We start from the raw sequence: 15,797 nt of genomic DNA on the forward strand, positions 1-15,797 counted from the left end.
GGGCGATCCTAACTTTACCCTTGGTTAACTAGCATTGTTGATAAGTTACACCATTACTTGTACATTTTCTAGGGCTAATGTTGGAGGAATGGTGAAGACATTATGATAGACAGAAGTGCTAAGGTGTTTTAAACACTATGAATCTGTTAGTTAGATGTATCTGCCCAAATATTTTCTTTCTTTTTTTCAAGATTTTATTGATTTCTTCATGAGAGACACAGAGAGAGGCAGAGACACAGGCAGAGGGAGAAGCAGGCTCCATGCAGGGAGCCCGACGTGGGACTTGATCCCGGGACTCCAGGATCAGGCCCTGGGCTGAAGGCAGGCGCTAAACCACTGAGCCACCCAGGCGTCCCTGCCCAAATATTTTCAATTCTTTATTTGTTTCCATCATATAAATCATTCGTATCTCCTTTGCTCTGATAAAAGGAATCAGTAATTTATCAATTAAATTTTCTTTATTCCCGTTATTACTGAGTCAGTATTAAACCATGGAACTAACAATGCTTCATTTTTGCATGAGAACGAATTCTTAAGACACAGTGGTGTTCATCCTGAAACACAGGACAGAACACATGGAATGATAAAATCCAGACCCTTGTATAAATTATAAGTAGATGATTTATTAATGATAAAACATGTAGCTCTCAGAACCTGTCATCCTGGAGAGCACAGGGAAAGCTAATTATATTATAATTTATATTATATTTATATATAATTTATATTATAATTATAATTTATAATATAAAAATTTTATACTAAGATGCAATCACCTGTTGATTTTCCTGACGGGTGGTTTTGCCTTTTTAGAGTTTAATCAATCTGATTCTCTGACTTGAAAGCTAGAGGCTGGAAGTAGCATAAAATGTACAGGGAAACCCAATCTAGGAACTTGGCTACCTTCCATCAGGAAAGGTGTCACACCTCTCTTCCTATGGATTCTATTACCCACATGAAGCTAGAAGGAAAATAATTTGGCAGATTCTAGAGGCGTGGTGAATAGTTTGGACTTTGAATCAGACAGGCCGGGGCTGGAGCCCTAATTCTGTAATCACAGGCTGTGTGTGACTTGGGCAAAAGGTAAAACTTTGGTTTTCTATCAGATGGAATCTACTTTGCGAACGGGTAAAGATAAGGTGAGAAAACATATTTTCAAACTGAAAACTAATATGCCGTGAACATAGTTGTATAATGTTGCTAAGAAGGAATGACTAAAAGTGTTTTAGAAAACACTTTATAAAGGGTCGCCTGGGTGGCTCAGCTAGATAAGCACCTGCCTTCAGCTCAGGTCAGGATCCCTGGGTCCTGGGATCAAGCCCCCTGTCCCCATGGTGCCCCTTGCTCCTCCCCTCCACCCCACCCCAACCCCACCCCTGCCCCTGCCCCTGCTCCTGCCTGTGTGAGTGTGTGCAATCACTTTCTCTCAGATAAATAAATAAAATCTAAAAAAAAAGAAAAAAGAAAAAAGAAAACCCACATGTTATAGATTTAAAGGTTCTTTTCACATACATTATTTAAAAATTCCTAAAGAAGCAAAATCCTGTTAGAGCAACGCCGGTGAGAGCTGGTCTTTGATTTCAGGAAATGAAATGCACAATGGAAGCTATTTGATTTTGTAGAACGAGGGCATTTTATTTGACTAATGGGAGGGCAGAGGCATTAGGGCTTGGAGGGTTGCTTGGCCCCGCTGACCCCCTCCCCTTAGACAGCTGTCGGCTGGGGACTGGCAGCAGCTCCCCTAGACCTGCCGATGCACGGACTAGGCAGACTGCCGCGTGTGGCCAGGGCCTGGAGGGTGGCCGAGGCCGAGGCCGGCGGGGAGGAGGGGGCCACCAAGGCCGTGGCCTGGCTCTGGCCTCTCACCACGACACGCACACCCGGGGACAGACGGAAAGCACAGCACAGCCCAGAAAGGAATAAATATCAGAAGGTTCAAGGGAAACAGGACCAAGTGGGCCCCGCTTTGACACCAGTGACACGGATGCCCCTGTGGATGTCCGGAGGATGTGAGCGGGGAACCCGAGTCAGTCCCACACACCTTGGCTCAGGACGTCTGGGCCTCTTGGCTTTGAGGTTTAGCTGGAGGCCTGTTTTCGAGGGCAGGGAGTGACTTGCTTCTTTGGAAATGGACTCTGGGGATCTTGAAGGGCGTGTTCGTGTTTGGGGGGAGGCAACCTCCCGTTGCTTCGTGGGGGGTGCAGGGAGGACCCTTGAGCTTCGAGGGCGGGCGCCGCCGGGGTGCACTGCGGGCTGTGCTTTCTGAGTTGTTCCTTAGGGGTCTCCAGGCGGCTAATGGGTCATGGGTAGCGCCCCTGGCCCCGTGCGTGAGATGGAATGACAAAAGCCAGGTCAGTGGGGCCCTCTTAGCAGATGCTGGGCTGAGCGGCAGGTGTGCAGGGCACGGACTGGGAGCCCCATTGAGGTCCAAGAGCCCCATCGAGGTCCAGGAACCCCATCCAGATCCAGGAACCCCATCCAGGTCTGGGAGTCCCATCCAGGTCCAGGAGCCCCATCCAGGTCCGGGAGCCCCATCCAGGTCCAGGAGCCCCATCCAGTTCCTGGAGCCCTATCCAGGTCTGAGAGCCTCATCCAGGTCTTGGGAGCCCCATCCAGGTCCAGGAGCCCCATCCAGGTCCAGGAGCATCATCTAGGTCCAGGAGTCCCATCCAGTTCCTGGAGCCCTATCCAGGTCTGAGAGCCCCATCCAGATCCAGGAGCCCCATCCAGATCCACGAGCCCCAGCCAGGTCCAGGAGCCCCATCCGGGTCCAGGAGCCCCATCCAGGTCCAGGGGCCCCATCCGGGTCCAGGGGCCCCAGCCGGGTCCAGGAGCCCCATCCAGGTCCAGGAGCCCCAGCCAGGACCCCAGCGCCGAGGTTGTCCACTTGAACTCCTTCCCGTCTCCTTACTTCTCCGCATTAGAAGTTCAGCACCTGCCTGGAGACGGGTTGGGTGAGAGCGAACTTCTGGTGCAAAGCCACTGCCTTTCTGGAGTGCACGTCACGGTGCCTTTCATGACATCCGATGGGTCCCGGGGACAATAAAACCAGTCGATGGTTAATGTTTGACTGGAGGCGAAGGGAGAGGCTGGGGAAGCGGAGCGGGGCGCAGGGAGTGTGCTCCGGGGAGATTCTCGAGCCCCAGCAACAGTCTGGCAGCTGAATGGAAGAAGATAACTTTTGAAAGCCTTTTTTGTTATTTACTTACGGAAAGGTAAGGGTTGACCTGTCTCAACTGTGTCGTGCGCTTCTTCAAGGTTGACAAAGTAGGTGGCGGGCAGGGAGCACTTGAGAGGCTGCGGGACAGACTTCCCCCGTGACGGGAGCTGCGGGGCTGAGAAGGGAAGGGAAGTTTGTTCTTGGTGGGACAGGTTTTGCTTACAGAGCAGAGTTTCTTTTTCGGTTTCTTTTCACCCGTCCCCATTTTATAAATTTTTTTTTTTTTTTTTTAATAAAGCAGCTCCGGTTGAATCAAGGTTGACAGTGGAGTTAAAGGGAAGATGCAGGTGTGGGGTGTTTAAGTGAGTATGACACCTGTTCTCTGTGATTAAAATATGCGAGTGCCTCATCCTGAGATGCTCTGGGGCTCTTGTATTCTAGAAATCAGAGTTAGAATCTTATAACGCGTCACCTCTCAGATGGGGGCTTCAACAAGTGAGCATTTTATCTGCTTCTCGGAGAATGAGATTCGATTTAGGATCGTTAGGACGGTCTGGGATACAGCAGGGGAGGGGAAATGCATAGGAGAAAAGAAACCCTTTTCTTAAAAGTGTTGGAGAATAGAATCTGAAAAGAGAGACAGAGCTGCCTGCACTATGGGGAGAGCAAGACTTGCCGGGTGTGTTGGTTGGTGTTGGGTGCTTCTCTCCTGCTCGTTGGGGGATGTCATCTGCTGGCCATGCCCATTTTGAGACGTCAAGTCATGTACAGCTTTTTGTGTCTTCAGAGGTCCCATGTCTGCCTCGGCCTTGGCTTGTTTCTGTACCATGGGTGACTATTTGGGGACAGGGGCCCCTCCGTTGATGGGGGATGCTCAACAGGAGATTGGAAGGGCCATCCATTCTCTGATATGTTCTTGTTTTAATTTTTCTTCAAAAACTTAGGGAGTGAAAAGTAGTTTAAAAGAAAAAGACACATGTTTAGGTGGCAAGGAAAATGGATGACATTCAGCTCTCACCAGGAAACGGAGTGAGTCTTTTGCTGAGTGAGGGTTTATTGCGAATTGCAGGGTGTAGAGTTTATGAGTCTTCAGGGTTGGGCAGATGGGTTAGGCCAGTTGCATCATCGACCAGCCAGCGGGCACCGAACAGATTGCTTAAGCTCCCTGAATCTTAATTTTCTCATCTATAAAATGGAGATACTCGCCTAACCAAGCCCTTGTGAGAATAAATTAGATATGCTTATAAAGCCTTCTATTGCTTGCCATGCAGTAGATGTTCAGTGAATGTTAGCTCTCCTCTCTGTTAGAAAGTTCAAGGGTCGGGGGCACCTGGTGGCTCAACTGGTCAAGCTTCCGACTCTTGATTTCAGCTCAGGTCATGATCTCAGGGATGCCAGGCGGATGGAGCCCCGCGTTGGTTCCAGGGTCAGCAGGCTGTCTGCTTCTCTCTCCCTCTGCCCCAGCCCCTGCTCACACACTCATGAGCGTACCTTCTCTTCCTCTCCATTAATAAATAGACAAATCTTAAAAAAAAAAGAGGAAGAAAGTTGAAATAGGTCACTTAGGTCAGACTGAGAAGTTGTTTCATTTTCTAGGGAGAAAGAACAGTAACGTTACAATAATCGCATCTTCCGTTGTGCAAGAGAGCAACAGACTCTGTGCTACAGACATGGAATCCAACAATGTAAGAGAATGATAAAACAGTTCGGCTTTTTTTTTTTTTTCTTAAGAGGCACTTAAAAGGCTCTCTGATGTTTCACATACAGTTGACCCTTGTACAACATGGGTTTGAACTGCCCGGGTCTTCTAAGTAAATACTTACAATAAATGCAACACAGTTGGATCAATGTATTTTCCCTTCCTTATGATTTTCTTAACATTTTCTTTTCTCCAGCTTTGTTGTAAGAATACAATATATAATACGTATAACATAGGAAATATGTGTTAAATGACTGGTTATGTTATCAGGTAAGGTTTCCCATCAACTGTAAGCTATTAGTCATTAAGGTTTTGGAGAGCCTGAAATCGTATGCAGGTTAGGTGCCCTAACCCTCCAGAGTTGTTTAAGGGTCAACTGTGTAAGTCTTCTGGTGAAGCCTGGGTGTGGTGTCCTTTGAAACTTGCCTAGATGACTCCCAGGAAAAGTCATTGTTGTTCAAGGTGAAGGTTGCATTTTCTGTGCCTCCTTCCTCCTCCTCCTCCTCCTCCTCCTCCTTCTCCTCCTTCTACTTCTTCTTCTTCTTCTTCTTAAGATTTATTCATTTACTTTAGAGAGACAGAGAGAGAGAGCATGTAAGGGGGAGGAGGGGCAGAGGGAGAGGTTGAGAATCCTCAAGCAGACTCCCCACTGAACGTGGAGCCTGACTAATCCCGGGACCCCGAGATCATGACCTGAGCCGAAATCAAGAGTGGGACGACTGAGACGCCCAGGTGCCCCCTCCTCCGTTCTTTTATAAAAAAGCAAAATACATGCTGGCAGAAACTCAACTTCCTGTTCTATTGTCAAAAGAACTCTCTGGAAAGGACAATGTGCCCCCACTTACCTTCCAGGTGAAGAGGGATGACTCTGAGAAGTAAAGCTGAGCCTGAATCATCATCCTCCTTTCTCCGAAGGCCCACAATTAAGTGCTTTAACGGGTCTTAGGTTTACATGGAGAGACATATGCAGATTTAATTGTTGGCATAATATTGCATTCAGTAAGAAACCCCTGGTCTCAAAGCTAGACTGGGGCTCATTCTGTGGTCTTCTCATTGATTCAACAAAAGAAAAGTCTCAGCTCATTACAGGAATATCTGTCCACTTATTTGTTACTTGCAAGAACAAACAGTAGTGTTTACTGAGGTACAACAAATATGAATGTAATAAAAACATGTTTAGTTAGTGGTTGAAGTATATAAAAGGTTATTTTTCACTTAAGCATATATAACAGCCCAAGCTATATCTGGTTGTTGTGTCGAAGGCACAAAGAAAACTTAATTTCTTTTAGAAGATTTTGTAAGCCTGACATACTGAATTCTCTCATCCATGATATTCTGAATCAATAATTTCTTACCAAATTTTAATTATCTTTGAACAGTAAGACTTGTGGTCTTGAGAAAGAGACAAGGAGAAGCTAAACTGGTAGATTTGTGCTCATAAAGAATGTTTAAACTAAGGATGAATGTGTCTTCCTGAGGGAGGGCTCTGTGCTTGGTCTCTGCAGTCGGATTGGCATCCCTTCCTCAACATCTCTGAGCTCAGTTTCCTTCCCTGTAGATGACAACAGGCCCTACCTTCCAGGATTGCTGTGCTATTTAAATGAAATAAGTTGTCCAAAGTGCTTAACTTAGTAAATGCTCATAAAATGCTAGCTAACTAAAAAAAACAAAACAAAACAAAAAACAACAATAAAAAGACCCCTCCCAACTATCCAAAACTAACTCATGAGGGAGATATCACAGTGGCATGGTATTCTTTACTTAGAATTAAATTCATTTTTCCTTTACTCTCTTGCCCATCCCAGTTGTCAATTATAATCTAATTACAGGGCTCAGAACGTGAACCTGCCACACTGTATGACTGTACGATTTTGTCATGAGTGCTTCCGGGCACTTTGTAAATGCGCTGGCGTGACAGCAGGTGTTTTGGGGATTTTTGTCTTGTTTTTATTTTTTTTATTTATTTTTTTATCTCCATGTCTAAACCTGATGGGATAAATCTAATTTAGATCTACCTCCTACTGGATTCCTAAGGCCAAGATGTGTGATTTTAATTTCTTGACAAAGTGCTCCTCCGGATGCTTTATAATACACAAACAACTGTTAGACATGAGGAAACACTTTGTCAAAAATAATGAAGCCATCTTTTATGAGAAATGGTGATTCTTACCCTCCTTTTCAGGCCAAGGAAGGCCCTTATGATGTCCTGACAGATATGAGGGAAAGCAAACAAATTCTTGTCTTGCCTCCTAGGGTTTTGAGCTGGAAGCCTGCATACCCCGGGGAAATCAGCACCGACGTCCTACTGCCAACCTGCTTGAGACGTGGGGGAAGCACCCTGGCTAGACATCCATCTGCTCCGGTGAGGCTGCCTCTTTTCCTTTTGATCGACCCTGACTACCCTTTCATCCAGAGCTGGGCGTTGTGCGAGGCTCTGAGGGGAGCTTCCCCTCCCCTTACTCACTTCTGGGGAGTGTGGGGTGGAAGGAGAGCTAGCCGGGAATAGGCATCAGCACATGTCTCCAAACATTCCTCAGAGCTCATTTTTTCTTTAATAAGAATAATTATGGTAGTAATTTGTATTTTAATTGATCATATAAATTTAAGCCATTTCAAGTCCTCGGGGGAGGGGATGTGTCTTTCACGAACCCACTTATCTGACCATGAACCTATTGATACAACAGATAACCACCCTCAATTTTGTATATGTGTAAATCCAGGTTTTCATATACTGAGAGATTGGCATATCTATATTATGAAGCTTAATGAGAAATAAACGTGCTTTTATTTGTGTGTTGGGATGGGGGACGTCCATCCCGCCTTTTCTTCCTTCCTTCCTCCTGAATCAGTCTGAAGTGTGAGGCAGCAGCCCTGCTTTTATGCCTACGTGTTTGTTTCTGGCTTATTAATGACCACATTAATTGGGTCCTTAATTTGTAAAGAGGGCAAATCGGTCAGATCGTCTTGTGATTTTTCTAAACCCCTAAGAGATGTAATTGGTGCCAGAGGTTTGTGAGTGAGGCCAAAAAGATGGGCATGATTGATTTAACCATTACTTGATGAACAACGGTGCAAGCAGGCTTTTAATCTGATCTTTATTCATTTTTGGCCTTGCTTCATGATTTATGCCGCTCTTAGCAGTGTACAGTACAGAGGTGCAATAAATGGCGTGCAGGGCGTGTGGTGCTGTCTGGTCCTGGTGGTATTATGCATTCTAGTCACATCCTTTCCTGTCCACATCACCCATGATATCTGAAAACAAATTTCCTAGTCCTCTCCTCTTGCACCTTCTTTGTTCTTTGGAAATGCATAGTTCAACCTCTGAGCAGGGTAAATTAATTGAATTCAAAGCTCTTAATGCTTCTTCTTCTTCTTTTTTTAATGGATGAGAGATGACTGACTCCATATAGGATCTGCCTATCCCTGAGCTTTTTTTGCAAGGGGGAGAAAAATCAATGCTTATGTGTTGAGTTATTGAAGATTTGGAGACCTGGAGATAGAAATTTTTTACTCAGACAGATGGGGAAATGACAAGTGTCTAAAGATGCCTCTGGGAGGAATTGGAACCCAGCAGGAGAATTAATCAAGCTGCGAGTGGGCCCCTGAGATGCCATGGGCACTGCATGTTTAATAACTGAACATAACCCACCTCTCTCGTGGAATGGCAGTGCCTTCCTCAGCCAAAACCAGAGTTCCTTGGTGTATTGGTTTGCAAGGCTGGTGTAGCAAAGCACCACAGACGGGGTGGCTTACGCAACAGAAATTTATTGACTCATAGTTCTGGAAGCTGGGCATCCGAAGTCAAGGTATCAGTAGGTTGATTCCTTCCGAGGACCGTGAGGATCTGTTTGTGGCTCCTCCTTCCTGCTTGTAGATGGCCAGCTGGCCCCACATCGTCTTCCCCACTGGTGTGTCTCTATGTCCAAATTTCCCCTCCTCAGCGGGGAGTCTGCTTATCCTTCTCCCTCTGCCCCACTGCTCATTCTATCTCTCTCTTTCTCTCTCTCATAAATAAATAAAATCTTAAAAAAGAATGACTGGGTGGTTCAGTCAGTTAAACACCCGGCTCTTTTTTTTTTTTAATTTTTATTTATTTATGATAGTCACAGAAAGAGAGAGAGAGAGGCAGAGACACAGGCAGAGGGAGAAGCAGGCTCCATGCACCGGGAGCCCGACGTGGGATTCAATCCCGGGTCTCCAGGATCGCGCCCTGGGCCAAAGGCAGGCGCCAAACCGCTGCACCACCCAGGGATCCCTAAACACCCAGCTCTTGATTTCTGCTCAGGTCATGATCTCAGGGGCATGAGATTGAGCCCTGTGTTGGGCTCTGCGCTGAAAGGAGTCTCCTTAAAATTCTCTCCCTCCCTCTGTCCCTCTCCTACTTGCATTATTTGCCTCTCTCTCTCTCTCTCTCAAAAAAAAAAAAAAAGGGAGAAAGGAAAAAAAAGAAAAGCTTGTTTGAATTTTGGGAAGATGCGTAGTGGGTGAAGTGATACTAGGTGTCTTGTTATGTTTCTGAATGAAAGCATAGGTGTAGAATCAGCCAGACGGTGCGATCTTAGGCAAGTCTCTTAACCTCTCTGCCCCTCACCCTCTGATTTTTGATCTTTAAGAGGTAGATTTTAATAGTAACTGCTTCATAGGGTCCTTATGAGAAATCAGTAAGGTCATGCGTGCAGATGTTTTGACACGTGCACGGCAAATTTGTTTTTAGTAAGCGTTAGCTGCCCTTGTGTTGTTCTTCTGGCTGGATACAGATTCAAGGTGTGGAAGGATTTTGCTCTGTGGGCTGTGCTAAATCAAGGCATCAGCCCTCAGCCACAAGGCCAGCCGCCCCATTCTAGATTTGTCAGTGGTCCATGGTTAAAGCAAGTGATGGTGGCTTTTTGAAATTCCTCCCCCATCCCCCCAAAACCCTTTGACCTATGTTGCTAAGGATGTGCTTGGCGTCTCAGATAGTTGCCATGGAAACTGTCTGAATTTAGTCTTTGTGCTTGAGGGAAACCCCAACAAATAGCAAAAGTTCCAGGCAGATGGTTGGATCAACCATTGCAGGTAGTTCATGTAAAATGTCACGGGATTATCTAGACACGTAAGCCAGTCCTTTCCCCACTGGTGCCCGTGAGGAAGCCTGGCAAGTGGGTGCGGCCTGGGGTCTTGGTGGCCTCGGTCGTAGGCTGCGCTCCCCTGCGGCCTGGTCGTGACCGAGGACGGGATGCTCGTTAGTAGCGTTGCGTCCATGCAAAGAGGACATATGGGCAGGACCGGTCTGCGGGGCTGACGTCCCTTCTGTCATCATCCTGGCAGCCATGCGGCCTGCCCGGCCATGTTGCGATGAAGGCTTCGCCTGGTCGAGGGTGCTGCTGTGAAGGCGGCTTCCTGAGCAGCCTCCTGCCAGGGGCAGGAAGGCACGTGGCACCGTGAGGCTTCATTTAACAAGCACCATTCAAAATATTAACTCGTTGGAGCCCTTACATCTCAAAGGCAGGTGCTGTGATCATCCCTGCTTCCAGGTGGGTAGGCGCAAACCCAGAGGAGCCAGCGGGCGACTCTGGTCTGTGCTCCCAACACCTGCACCGCGGTGTAGACTGGTCTGCGAACGAATCACAGAGCCCTAGGTGGGGCAGCGGAAAGCCACTACACCTCTGTCCCCCTGGAAACCTTTGTGACAGGGACAGGACTAACTAAACGACAAAATTAAGGATAAGCACTTTGCTGCTTTGAACTTTTCCGACTCTTTAAAACATCCCAGGTGGCGGTCTGAGCATCGGACTTAAATAAGTCATTTATTTCAATTTCTTTTGCTTTTCTATCATTTACCTTATATGCCTTCAGAAGACGAAAAGCACTAAAAGTTCCAGGAGAGATGGTGTGCATCAGCCGGTTCCTGACCTATTTACTGAGCAGAAATCTGTTAGTGTATTTAAAAGAGAAACAGCTCTTTTCATTGACAATAAAAACGTGTTACTTTGCATCAAAACAGATCTTGAAATCTCAAATCCATTTCCTCTACCATTTTGTGTTTTCTCTGGAAGCTCTGACAGATTGGACAAATTCATGGGGTATTGCTGTGAGACAATTAGAATGTTTTCGAATTTAACAACCATCGGTTGGGAGCATAATATATGCAAGGCATCACGTGACAAGCTGTGAGACGTGAAACACATTTAAAAAAAAAATAAGGCCTCTGCCTGGAGAGATTTTGTTTCCTAGTATAGGCGATAACACAGGTGTGTAAATAAACTAAAATGCAGGCAGGAGGGGTTTCGAGAGGAAGGCACTTCCAGCTGGAAATCAGGAAAGGATTCATGAAGGAAGTGGGGTTTTGGTTCTCGCTCCAGGAAGGCAGACTCCGTACCCCTTATTTGGTCATCCCACTTCTTAGCGCAGGATCTGGCACAGAGGAGAAGCTTCTTGTGATAACTCAGTGCTTTAAAAATAAGTGAAAAAGCTGGACCTGGATGGTAAGGTATGACAAGGGGGACAAGCAGAGATGAGGAAGGACACTCTCAGTCTAATTTCCTGATGCAAATATTGACCATCCATTTAGGCCAACCGGCCTTGTGCTGGGTGGAGTGGGCAGCAAGTGCACGGAGGCAGGAAGGCTCAGGGTACAGAGTCCATCCCGGTATCCAGCGTCACCGAGTGTGGGAAGGGAGTGGGAGATAAGGCTGGAAGAGTAAATTGGGGATCAGTATGTGAAAGCTGAATGCCAGGGAGCTTGAGGAGAATGATCCCCAAATGTGTCATTACCGTCTGTATTTCTACTGCTCTTACAAGCTGATCATGTGCATTTTGCTAGGTTAAAAACAAAAACAACAACAAAAAGCTAGTTAGACTTGATAATTTATTCATTTATATATTTCATGTTGCAATAGGCTAAGCCTGGCATGGTTATTTATTTCCACGTCTGCAAACCACATAAGCAGTCTAAGGCAGTAGAAAAATGCCTTGTTTGCATTTAAGATAATGAGTCAATTCTAAAATGATGTTTGAACACAAAGACCAAATTAATTCTGTTGCAATAGCTAATTTCTACACATTCTCAGAATTTATGAATCTGATTGTCCTGAAGGTTTTTTAAAAAAGATTTTATTTATTTATCTGAGAAGAGAGAGTGAATGTGAGGAGGAGGGGCGGAGGCAGAGGGAGAGGGAGAAGCAGACTCCCCACTGAGCAGGGAGCCCAATGCAGGGCTTCATCCCAGGACCCTGAGATCATGACCTGAGCCACCCAGGGACCCTTGTCCTGAAGGGTGTTAATTCTAGCTTTTCCTTAAGATAGCTAGAGAACCTTGAAAGCTTGCTTCATTGATTCAGCGAGTAGAAACCATATATGCACCTTACCTATCTCTGTGCCCACATCCGTATCTCTGCAGTTCCCACACTATGTATTAGGCAAATGGCTTGACTTAGAACCTCCACACCTCCCCACACCCTTATATATTTTAATATATAAAATAACATTTCCTAACTCATTATGTCGGTGAGAAACTCCTAAGAGCACGTGTTTATTATTGAGCAGTTGCTGTGTATTTTCTGTTTGAGGAAACTGAGGCACAGGGAAAGTACGTAATATACCTATGGCAGCCCAACTAGTAAAAGGTAGAGCTGGGTTTCCGGTCCAGGCTATCTGACTCAGAGTCTGCCGTCTACGTCACTGTTACACTGTTTGTAAAGGCCCCTCCCCAAATCTACCTCCCAGATGTTACTTAATAAATGCTCGTTTCTATCTTTATCTCGCGGGGCCTTTGTGGCATTTGTGAGGCTAAAATGGGACCATGCTTTTACCTTTTTTTTTTTTTTTGTATATTTTTTTTTATTGGAGTTTGGTTTGCCAACATATAGCATAACACCCAGTGCTCATCCTGCGCTTTTTTACCTGTTTTAAAGTTCAAATACAAGCTATCTAAATGTAAGAAATTTCAGGGACTACCTCTTTAGAGTGGTTAGAATTTCAATAACCATTTTTTCATGCATGCTGATTCTATTTGTGCTATGAATTCAACGTAGAAAAATGTGAAAAAAGGAAAAGATGAAACAGCAAACCAGGATCGCCCTTAATCCCCAGCGATTATGAAGTGATTGGAATATTTTAGTGAAATGAATGCATTTTTCATTTCGTCAGTCTTTTGGTATTGTTTTAGCAGTCCAGCATTGTGACAGGCAACAACCCTGCTTTACAGACCACGCGGAAACTTTATATCACATCTTAAAATCAGTTAGTCATGATGTGTCTCAGGGTGAAAGTCATAATTTCTAAAAAAAAAAAAAAAAAGTGAAGGCACAAGAAAGAAAGGAAAAATAATACTGAACAGGAGAGAATAAGGAAAGACTTCGGATTCTTATTTGGTTGCTTTTGGGATAGTAAGAAGTACACTTTTCCCCTAGGCATACTGCCCCTTTGGCAACAATGCTTAGAAAACCAAAGGGGGCTCGTGAGGTCTCTGAATGAAGGACTGTGAGCATTCTTGGGTTCTTTCTGCTTGAGGAATCTCGTGTCTTTGCAGCTTTGAGTCAGAACCATTGAAATTTTAGTGTCTAGTGATCCCGGCATATGCCAAGACCTAGCTTTCCCATGCAGGTAATACAAGTGAAAACTATACTTATTTTCTATAATTTAAGACCGTGAGTGGAGAAGATGAAAATAAAGAGAAGCAGTTAAAGACATGGAATTACCACGAGCCTCTTTTTGAGATGTTGACTTGTATGTTGCTATGGATGAGGTACCCTGAAGCTTCTGGAAGACTGGGCTGTTCCCTACAGAGAACAAGTTGTCCTTCAGTGATTCCGTTCTACTAGGTTTATGGCTGGATATTGTCCAATGATCCTTTCTGGTTGGAAAGACATGATCTTAACAGACTGCTAACTGATCACTTTTATTCTCTGGTTTATTTACAGGAGTTTCAATATAGAAAACCACAATGATGCAAGCCCAACTGAGTTGCTTGTGTCTCCTTACACTTCATTTGGTAAGAGGATGTTCTTTATTTATTTGCTAGACTATTTTCTGCCATTTTCTACCTCATACCAGGGAAACAATGATTATTATGACTTGAAAAAAAAAGTCTATCAGAATTAAATTGTATACGAAGGACACATAGTTTGCCCTAAGGTGATATTCTCAATGAAACGGCTACAAGTCAGATGTCTACCCTTCAACCAAGGAGGTACTTTCTCCCCAGCTGTTAAAAGCCAATACCACTTAGTGGGCAAGGGTTAAAACAATTCCGTGTGTTCATGTTTAGGCCTTCATGCATAGCTCGGGGAATCTGGAAAGAAAAGTATCCTGAGGCATATATTACTATGTGCATATAGTCTATATGTATATATAGTCTATGTGTGTATGTATATATTAGTCTACGTCCCTTAATCATTACTTTCTTTTTACTTTGACCACGAAAAATTACCACTGAAATATTAAGAAAACCATTTTCTCTATTTTCAACTCTCCTCTGTACTTTTTTTTCCCCCAGTATAAGATTTGGGCTTTTCTGGTCAAAGTTGTCTTAGGTATTTGGTGAGCCAACCCTCTCCAACTGACAGGCTTCTAGAGGATGTTGCCGGGTGGCATCTGGAGAGGCCCAGTCCTCGATCTTGGGTACATAGTGGGGGGCCGACTTTTGTTTTATTAGTGAGGCTCATATACTTGCCTAACAATCTGTTGTATTATGAAGGAAGATTATGGGGAAGCATTGGCTTTCTCCTTGGAAGGAAGTCACTAGGTCCTCACACCTCAAAATCTTGTTTCTTTTCTTCTGGGACCCAAAAATGACATCGAATTCTAACCTCCTGAGAGCCCCCCGAGAGCCATCACAGTTCAGAATATTTACTGAATGAAATAGAGCCACACTTGTAAACACACTAGAGCCTTCCTCCTGGGGGAAGGAAGGAAGCCACAGGTCAAATTTTATGAGCAAGGTGCCTCTGCACAGACCAGAGGCCTCAAAGCTTGTCACTAGGACAAGTCAAACGTCTCCTCTTGACTTGTCTCCTCTTCTTATCCTGTCAAATGTCTTTTGCTATCTATATTATCTCAGGGTTGTACGTGAAGTCAGACCGAGGTACAAACCTGGCACTCCCACTTACTAGTGATAGGAACTTGGGTGGGCTACTTAAGCTCTGAACCTCAGTTCTCTGCCCTGTGAAATGGGTCTAATAAAAGGGCTTGCCTTATTGGTTGTTGTGGCAATTGAATGAGATAATGCATTTATCTTGAGGATAAAGTGACTTGGATCAGTGACAGGCACAGTCTAAGCACTGGATAAATATTGGCTATTATTATTATTGTTGTTGGTTATTATAATTATTCCTACGGCATTTCATTTTATTTTTACCTTAAAAAAAAGTAGGCTTCACACCCAACATGGAGCCCAGTGTGGGACTTGAACTCACAACCCTGAGATCAAGACCTGAGCTGAGGTCAAGAGTCAGACACTTATCTGACTTGCCACCCAGACACCCCTTTACTATAGCGTCTTAAATATTCAGTGTCTACACTCACGTGGACCTTTGAGTCACCTTTGTAGCCTCAGCACATAGCGCCACGCCGGGCAGGCGGATCTGGCTGCCACATGTGTCCTTGCTGGAAGGCACAGGAGCAGTGTGGCTCAGAGTTGGGGCTTGGTGGCCTAGCCGAGCTGGCTTCACCCCACATTATCCACATCGCTACCGTGGGACTTCTCTGGAGATACTTTTCTGATCTTGTTGAGGATCAGAAGAATTCATGTGTGTGGGGGGTCTGGTCCCACAGCTGTTGCATAGGAAGCATTAAAAGTGTCAGTTCCCTCCCCTTCCTTTTATTTTTTGTGCAAGATGGCGGGTGTTATCCCTCCAACTCCTGCAGGGACCCTATTTTTCTTTTTTTTTTTTTTTAAGATTTTTATTTATTTATTCATAAGAGACATAGAGAGAGAGAGAGAGAGAGGCAGAGACACAGGCA

General features: G+C 45.0%; 1 protein-coding gene across 7 annotated transcripts in view; it reads left to right on the forward strand.

Annotated features, from left to right (window-relative positions):
* CDH17 (cadherin 17) overlaps positions 1 to 15,797 on the forward strand; it is a 70,892-nt gene that overhangs the window by 5,514 nt on the left and 49,581 nt on the right. The window contains exons 1-4 of one of the 7 annotated variants that reach the window (XM_041769508.1): positions 3,074 to 3,212; positions 3,456 to 3,519; positions 7,110 to 7,218; positions 13,757 to 13,827. In XM_041769508.1, the coding sequence (XP_041625442.1) occupies positions 13,780 to 13,827 (48 nt within the window). In that variant the 5' untranslated portion in view covers positions 3,074 to 3,212; positions 3,456 to 3,519; positions 7,110 to 7,218; positions 13,757 to 13,779. Of the gene's footprint in view, positions 1 to 3,057; positions 3,213 to 3,455; positions 3,520 to 4,823; positions 4,843 to 7,109; positions 7,219 to 13,756; positions 13,828 to 15,797 lie in introns of those variants that run through there. The other 6 variants (XM_041769510.1, XM_041769511.1, XM_041769512.1 and 3 more) reach the window with 6 other exon arrangements.

The sequence above is a fragment of the Vulpes lagopus genome, chromosome 9, assembly GCF_018345385.1.
Source record: "Vulpes lagopus strain Blue_001 chromosome 9, ASM1834538v1, whole genome shotgun sequence".
NCBI lineage: Eukaryota > Metazoa > Chordata > Mammalia > Carnivora > Canidae > Vulpes > Vulpes lagopus.